Source organism: Zophobas morio, unplaced genomic scaffold, assembly GCF_036711695.1.
Source record: "Zophobas morio isolate AGI-343-1 ecotype UQ-CSIRO unplaced genomic scaffold, CSIRO_AGI_Zmor_V1 ptg000017l, whole genome shotgun sequence".
NCBI lineage: Eukaryota > Metazoa > Arthropoda > Insecta > Coleoptera > Tenebrionidae > Zophobas > Zophobas morio.
In genome coordinates, this window is record NW_026972122.1 from 10,617,067 (window position 1) to 10,626,347 (window position 9,281).

At 32.2% G+C, this 9,281-nt stretch overlaps 1 protein-coding gene across 2 annotated transcripts; it reads left to right on the forward strand.

Annotated features, from left to right (window-relative positions):
- Positions 1–829: 829 nt before the first annotated feature.
- LOC135130511 (pancreas transcription factor 1 subunit alpha-like) lies at positions 830–8,854 on the forward strand. 2 transcript variants are annotated; one of them, XM_064057909.1, is made up of 3 exons: positions 830–1,268; positions 7,955–8,265; positions 8,570–8,854. In XM_064057909.1, exons 1-3 carry the CDS (start codon positions 1,054–1,056, stop codon positions 8,719–8,721), a joined length of 678 nt encoding a protein of 225 aa, XP_063913979.1. In that variant the 5' UTR covers positions 830–1,053; the 3' UTR covers positions 8,722–8,854. The 2 variants fall into 2 exon arrangements, with proteins under 2 accessions (XP_063913979.1, XP_063913980.1); XM_064057910.1 differs by having other exon boundaries at positions 8,557–8,736.
- The last annotated feature ends 427 nt before the right edge of the window (positions 8,855–9,281 follow it).

The following is a 9,281-nucleotide window of genomic DNA, read 5'->3' on the forward strand; positions in this document are numbered from 1 at the left end:
GGATGGAAACAAAAATAAAAATAATATACTACTAAATTATGCATGTGAAACATTTTTTATTAGCTCTTCTTTATAGGAAAGAATTTTTGGTATTAATCCAAAAAATATTTTCAAACTAGTAGTGTCAGTTCAAACTGAAAACCATCGTTTTTTGACACGATCGAATAAAAATTTGTTTTGTACAGTGTCAGTGATTTTAGTGCCTTAAAGCGTTTCAAAGAGGAGCAAAGACAACAACGTTTTATTATGTTGCTTTATCCACCTGGCGTTTATTTCCTTCATTCAATGTTCTTTTTTTTTAAAGAATAGCAATCTATGCTAAAATAATATTAATTCTGTTACATAATTGTCATATCATCATCATTGCAGAAAAGGGCACTAAATATTTAATAAAACACAAAAGCCTGTACGTAATTGATTTCTTCCACTAAAACAAAAAAATATCAGAAAACACCCTCATTTGGCTTACAATAATTGCAGTAATTTCAATTCCACAACTTCAATACTATTAAATTACGTTCAAATCTTATAATTGTGTAAATGTAGCCCTTTTTTCTGCAAACTGAGCAGAAAGCTGCCCTACATATTCTACCTCTATGCAGATGCTTTTCATACGTATGTATTTTGATATTTGTTGCTTATTTCCAAGCGAATAAAAAAGCTCTATTTGGTCAATAGACGAGCTTTTGTTATCCTGTTAGTGGGCGGAGCTTTCCTGCACCACCCCTAGCGCCGGCGTATCCGCAAAGCTCATTTCGAGCTTCTGATATTCCGTGTGTCCTTCGACACTGCCAAAAATCCGGGTATTCAGTCGTCTGAGACACGTGTCTCTCATACAAACGACACGTGGCGGCACGCGTGTCTTGTTACAGACACAAAACGACGCTTTACAACCGATTAATTAATTAACCACAACAGTGACGTGAAGTGATGAATTTTTCAACAAGCAAGACTATTAACGTTGTGATTGTACAAAGTGAAAGAGAATTATAGCAAAACAAATTAACCAAATCTAGTCGGAGTGCAATTTTTTTAAGAAAAACTGGCGACAAAATGTTTAATATGGAAAATATTGATATAGATCTAGTCAACAGGCAGTTTTTTTTCGACTCTAGTCCTTACATAAATAGTGCCGTTAGTAGCACAAGTAGCACAACAGGATCCTCCAATAGTAGTGATTTATTTCTTTATGATGAGAATAGCAGTGATTCCGTTGGTTCCTCGTATTCCTACAATAGCGATCAAGAAAACAGTTCGGGCTCAAAAGAGTGAGTAGATTTTTTGCAAACTTTAGAAAAATATTATCTAATAAACTATAAATATCTCCGATTTCCTCGGTAGAATTTACAATTGCACATAATGTATTGATTAAAGTTACGTTTAATCTTAACCTTCAAACACAAAAACAAACAGATGAAGAAAAGTAAAACAAATTTATATAGCAACAACGTTATATTTTCTTTAACAATTTTTTTGTAAAAAAATAATCACGGATTTATCATACTTGGTAAATTTACTCGCATGTGGCATAAAGTGTACAAGATGTTACGAATTTGTTAAAACATCTTAGTTCTTCGTAAAACTTACTAATGCCAAAAATTCATACTTTAAAAACACAAGCAGTTTTTAGTTTTTTGTTACTTTGATTATTAAGTACATCTTTTAATGTTATTTACGAGTATTACTTTAAATTTTATCAAAAGCCAATTTAAAAGCTTTGCATACTATTTTAAATAAATCGATATTAAAAAAAAACAAATTGTTTATTATATGATGTGAAACATGGTTTAGTGTCTCTGGATTTTTTCAACAAATTTCATTTCTCTTTTTCGTGATTGTTTTGTACTTTTTTTTAGATATTTTATGTATCCGTTTTTATAGTGTTAAAAATATACAAAATACATCGTTGAAAATATGATGTTGACAACGACACCCGCCGCAAGGCCGATTTTCCTTTTTTGTTATATTCAGATTAAACACATATATTTTTTGTAACATTAAAAATCTTTTCACCTGATATTTACTTCTAAAAAAACGGGAAGTACTGTGTGACAAAGTTGTCAGACTGATCAAAAAAACATATAATAATATGTCGGAACAAATTTGTGGCAAGAAATTTTATAATGACGTCATCAATATCTTAGCAATGACACGTATATCAATCAGTTTGGAAGAATCTAACAATAATATATTTTGCACATTTTAAATAGGATTCATTCGACAATATTTTGAGATGCCGTCATAACAAAGAAGATAAACGGATGAATTTTCATTAACGATTTCATTAATGTTTACGATAACCCTAAACGTAAAACATTGTTACACATAATTCTGATTTATTTCTAAAATTCTGGATTTTTAGGAAAATCAGGAGAGATTCATTAGCTACACGTGTAGGAGTACGTCATTTTATAAAATTTAAATTAAACATTTATGTACTATGAGGTGACGTCATCACATTGTTGGTGGGGATGAACAGATAAATTTTGATTAGAGTTTTATCATCTACATGATATACCTAATATACTTATAAAATTTGGCAACAGTCGGTCTAGAGGTCATAAACCGTCGCGCAAACATGAAACTGACCTGTCGCCTATTAAAAAATACAATACTTCCTTAGCTTATGCTGAAAAAGAGTAATAAATATCTTATTTACAGTCTATTTATACTTACTAAAGTTAAACGTAAACAAATCTAAATTGATACACTGAAATATTCACTTTTTCAAAAATAACTGAAAAGGGAAGTTACTTTTCCACATAGGAGTATTATTTTTTTTAGACATGAGTATTACGAGTATCAAAAATATAAGTAGAGTATTGAATCACAAATTTCGAATAAAGTTGACATAATAATTTTTAAAAATAACGTCATCACCTTTGTAGAAGGGAGTATTAATTTTGTTCTGTATGGTATAACACTAAACATAACGTGGTTCTATTTTCAAATTTTAAAGAATTTAATTAGACAATCTGCTCCAGAGATATTTAATATTAAAAAGTAAACAGTTACCTATATAAGTATAGTGTATCTTTTTAGTAAAGATTTGTTAATACTATTTCAGAACAACGCAACTTACTGATATTGTGTATATGAGTTTCTAAAAATTAAAAGCATATTGCAGCACAAATAAAACATTGGTCTAAGGTTAATAGATAGAACTTCCCTCGCCCGTTAAATACAATCGAACAAATCCTATTTTTTCAAAAATAATATAAATTTTGATTTAGCAAAATTTTATTTATTTTATGATAACCCCTATACCTAAGTAAAAATATATAGATAATACAAATCACAGTGAAACATCAGTCCTATTGAATTACGAAGCATTTATACTAGACGCAAACATTTAGTGAGTTTGTGGCTTTGACGTTTAAAGTACTTTATAGCCGACCCTTCATAAAACTTAGCAAATGCAAACTATGCCACGTATTAGGGACGGCCGGGACAGTACTGTCCTGTACTTTTTACAGAAAAGACCTTTTCAGGTAGGTTATCAGTAAGCTGTGACGGCCTACTGAATTATAATGGGAGTTAAATTGTTTACGTCTAATATAACTGTGACACAAATCAAGGCAGATTCATAAACCACGTGTACAGCAGTATATTATTTCATAACATTCAGATAACCTTAACTACCCAAAATGATGAGAAGACAATATCAAATTGTTGGTGGAGATGACTACTTGGTTAGTGTTTTACGATCTACACGATACTCCTAAAATGCATATATAAAATTCGACAATTTTTGAAAAAACGACATAAATATCAGACGACAGACAAAATGAAATGGGGACCAATTTGTTCGTACTCTAGGTGTCATGAAACGTCGAGAACACATGAAAGTCACCTGATGGAAACTATTACAATATGTAGTTTCTTCACTCACGCTCCGGAATTAAAAAAGTTTGAAATACACCGTTAAAATGATGTTATTAATTATAAAATAAATAAATATACTGAGTTTAATATATGCAATGCGTAATTTTAAACATATCGTTGTTTCCTCTTAATTTCAGAAAAATTAAACACGACATTTCTGCGATAATACTAATAATACTTATTAATAATCGATAATATAAGATACGTAAAAGGACGGACTACTACGGAAGTACAAGCAAAATCATAGGTTATACTAAATTTTTACTTCTCGAGCGTAAGCTAAATAAATTGTAAAATGTGTTGTAAATAAATCCATCTGGAAGCTATCCACTTTCATGTTTTCTCGATGTTTCATTACCCCTAGAATACGAAAAAATGCGTCTTCCGTTTCCGTCTGTCCGTCCATCCATCTGTCTGTCGGTCGTCTGTGTCAATTTTTATTAAATAGATAATCTTCGAAACTGCCAGATCGATTGTTCTCAAATTTGATATGTATAACCATATAAATTAACCAAAATTTGTGTAATTATCCTTACCAACAATGTCAAGACGTTATCCTACACTTATGGTTTATGAATCCGTGTGGAAGACATCCAAAGTTTTGTACAAAAAAAAAATCAAAATGGTATAGCAAATTTTCACAGTTTATCTTTGAAGTTGCAAAACTGAACATTTTAAGATTATTTACAGCATGGTAAATTGTTAATCAAAAGTTAATTAATAAATAATAATAAATGTTCTTCAAATTTAAGTGTTTATGCTAGACATTCAGATTCTTCGGGAAAAAACCACTGCGCTTAATTAATTAGTCCTCTCATCTGCATTGAGGAGACAAAATCCATCAAATTTCATTTTCTTTTAATATAAATGCCACCTCTGATACTTGTGATCTGAATGTGCTATAAATATAAACATTCGAGGCTAGGCATGTACTGAAAAATTGAGAATACATTTTTTCGTATTGATTATCTGCTTTAAATATATTTCATTTGTCCATATGCAAAATTAGATTTTATAATTTTTCAAAAAAGCGGAATTTCAGAAGTGAGGGAAGTTTTGTCCAAAAAACTTTGGACCAATTTTTAAATAATCATTTTTCATTTTTATACCAGTTTTTTGAGATAACATCATCAACTCTCTAGAAGATATCAATAAATTTTAATTAACGGATTGCTATTTATAACCCAATTAATAAGTATTTAATTAAAATTTTGGCTCAGTAGTTTCGGAGATTATTTGTCTAATAAAAATCGACACAGACCACAGACGTATAGATAGACAGACGACAGGTAGACGGAAACGGGGACCTATTTTTTTTGTACTCTAGGGACCATAAAAGGTTGAGAAAACGTGAAAGTAACAAAAACAAGAGCGTTATTCTTAAGACTGACGTGAATTTTGACTTAAGTGTTTTTCAGTGACTGCCCAAATTTAACAAACTTAAAATGTATTGCAATGTATTCCTATCAACCAAATTCATACTTTACGCGCTATGTATTAGCACATGAGACCTCCCCCTTGCATAATCTGAAGCCTATGAAGTGTGAACTATACGCAGAATTGTCGAGTTCTAGAGTACGAAATGCTCGTGAAGCTGCTATAATCTGTAGAATAATCTAAACGTGCACTAGCACGTTGGTGATCGCCAATTTATATGACGTAGTCATCATAAACTCCGGTCCAAGTTCATATCTCATTACCCTAGAACTTGGAGTGCCTTAATCCCTCGCCTTAACTCCGGTCGAGGTTCTCCGATATAAATGGGATGTAAATGTGGGAACTTTGGAATATAAAATGGAGGTTTAGCGTAGATCAGTACACAGGAAATTACACTCCTGGGTTCCTAAATGAGAGTTTATAACCTAAACATATAATATTACAGTTCTTACTGGTATATATGGTAGAGCAAAAGTTGTACAGTTTATATTTACAGCATTGTATTGATATCACATTTGAAAAGTGGTAAGGTTATTTAAACAGAATTTCCTCCAACCCTGAAGTACAATCAAACAAATACACTTTCTTAAACAGATAGGATTTATCCAGCAAAGTTTTGAGAGATGTAAATTTTGATTAGCGTTTTACCATGCCTACGATAATCTTCAATGTTTGCCACATTTCAGAGTATTCGGTTTTGCAGTTTCAAAGTTAAATTGAAAAATTAAAAAATATAGGCCTCTAAGGTAAAAAATCAAGGCGAATTCATAAGGAACAACTATAAAATATTATTTCATAAAATTTAAATAGAATTTACTATGCAAAATTTTGAGATGCAAATTTGGGTTAGCATTTTACCATCTACACGATATTCCTAAAATATATATAAAATTTCTATCACCCCAATAGCTTCAAAAATATCCGTCTAATACAACCGCCAATAGTCCACAGACGACAGACAGACAAAAACGAGATCTATTTTTTCATACTATAAGAGTCATATAACGTCTAGAAAACATTAAAGTAATCGTTTGCCGAATGAACGCTATTAATTATATTATTATTTCTTTAGTTTAGGTTCGGGAAATAAAAATCACTTTTTACCTTCATTTTAATCTATGATATTTGCAGAAATAATTTCTAAAGAATTAAGAGTTCAATGCGAAATTTGGTAAAAGAAAAACAGTTAAACACCTAACTAATGTCAAACAAAATAATTCATTTCAAAAACGCACTGCCTGACACTGAGATCAGTGGAAATAGACAGCAGAATCAACTTGACCATTTTTTAACAGTATGAACAGTCAACAAGGCAAATAATTTTCCCCAATCGTATCATTACTGTACATTATACAAACTTTTGGATAGCATGTAGAGATTCTTTCCTTGCTATAATAATTAATGAATATCGATTTGCTGCAGTTAATTTATAATTCACGAAAGTCTAGAAATATTCAAAAATAAAGACTGTGTAATGAGTTCAGATCGTGGGCCCATCCGGAAGTCGTCTCTTTACGTTCTTGTAGAGGCAGGGAAGGGGAAAGTGGGAGGAGTAATGTAGATAGAGTATAAACTAGCGTAGTTATAATTCCGCTTTAGGTTAATATTCCCTAGATAATGTCAATGCCCTAGATAGTTGGCGAAACACGTCAACAGTTTTTTGTAATTTTGCATTATCGGTGTAATAAGGCAAATAAACCTGTAACAATAAAATTTATAATTATCTCTATCTCTATCCAAAAGATAGCACACTTTATATTACTTTTTCTAAATGTGGAAGTTTTATGATTAACATAATAATCTTGACACAAAACCTGCAGAAAATCGGTTTTAAGATAATAAATAATAATGAATAAGTATTTTAACTGATTTTGGAATTTTTCAGATTATTACTTTCTGTTTTAGAGTGTATTTTTGAACACTCACTACAAAAAAACATACTCTTCAACCTCTGAACGGAGTAACTATTGCACGAGTATGTATAAAGATAAAATTTCAAATACAAAACAGAATAAACCTAAAGTCCATTGGGACACACTTTTAATAATTCTAATAACGCTTCAACAAAATCCATAAACTATGAAGCGACATTTTTTTTATTTATCGTAACTTACGCAATTAATGAATATTTCCCACCCCTCTTTTTGAATTTTTGTTAGAACTTGAATAAAAATAAATCTTAATGAAGCTCACTTTTTATAAGTTTTGTTGTCTGTTTACTTTAACTTTTGCATATTTTATAAGTTAACAGTGATCAATTTTAATCCGATAAAAAATTAATTCCTTATCAACACTAATCGATAAAATGAATTCAGCTGGCAATTTATAGACTCTGCGTAAATTTTGCTGTGCATAATGTTCCGATGTGGTCATACTTTCAGACTTTTTCTTTTTTCTTTTTTGACTTCTACAGGTCCTGTATGATAGCTCGCAGAATGCGCAAATTTGGGTTTACAGTTTCCGCTTGTTTACATAGTTTAAAAATAATTCTCCTTTGTTTTTTTATTTGTGTTGGGGCCGCGTTTCTGTTTTTACAATTAGGTACACACAAAAATCTCTTAAAAAATTAAAACATTAACAGAATTGTACAGTATGTCGCTTTTTCATTTCTGACTGTCGCTTCAATTTACAGAGGCCGTCTCCATCGACACAGGCGAAGAAATAAGTGCCCTCAGCAGCAAATACAGCAGCGACAGGCAGCAAATCTACGTGAAAGAAAACGAATGCAGTCGATCAACGACGCCTTCGAGGGTCTCAGGGCTCACATTCCCACCCTCCCCTACGAAAAGCGCCTTTCCAAAGTAGACACTTTAAAACTAGCGATAGGATACATAAACTTTTTAAGTGAACTAGTCAGGACTGACAGGAACTCCAACACGGACTGCTACAACGGTCACAACCGGAACACTCAGAAGGACGAGCCGAAAAAGGTCATCGTTAGAGGTCAGTTCTAAAAAAAACTAAAATAATGAGCAAATGATTGCGGTACTTGAGGAAATAAAAAAAACAAGTGTGTAATTAAGTGTGAATGGATCTTATCGATATACAATGACACTGCGAAACCCGTGGTTAGATTGATCGAGCGTAGGTCAGAGGGTGTTCCGCCCCTTCAATAATACCATCAAGGTATGATAGCACCCTGACAATCGTAATTCGTTACGCAAAGCAGCTGTATCCTGTACGATGCGCACAAATGCTTTAATTTTGGGGTGTAAAACGAATTACAAGTTCTAGTGCTCTTTTCCAGGAGCTGGTGGACTGTACACAGCACATTCCTTATCCTGGTCCAGGACGAAAGAGCCCAACTCCAACGGGATTATGCATGCGAAGGTGTGGATACCTGAAGATCCAAGAACGAATAAAGACGGCAGTAGTTCTTCATTCAATTTGTCCGACTAAACTTCCTTTTATATGAATTTTTGTTACTTTTCGTTTCTTGTTACTGTTATTCCTATTTTTTATATAACTATACCTAGTCCAAACTAGTCATAGATTAATAATACTCAACTAAGCAGAGATTTTGTAAATTATTGTAAATAAAGAGAAATAAAATATTTACCTAAGTCGAGAGCTTTGTTCACAACGTTATCTATCTTTAAAAATGGGTTGCTTTGGCCAATACTCGTGTGTTAACGTCTAATCTCTTTTGTTGCCGAAAATACACATAAAAGAAGAGCATTATTCTTATCGTAAATCCAAAATAGGGACGCCATCTTGATTTATCGTGAGAGACAACAAGTGTGACCAATAGCTGCGGTTGGAGAATATCGACGTCTGGCGCCGCGTGACGTCACTGCTAGGAGCCGATGCGTGGGAATCCTGCAGGTGACTTCAATTTGTTTTGCTCCCTGAAAATTCTGGTACAAATACGTAAATTATTTACCACAGTTTGGGAACATTAGAGGCATTCCAGAAACGGCGATTGTTGGACTATTACCTACTACATCAGATAAGTATGA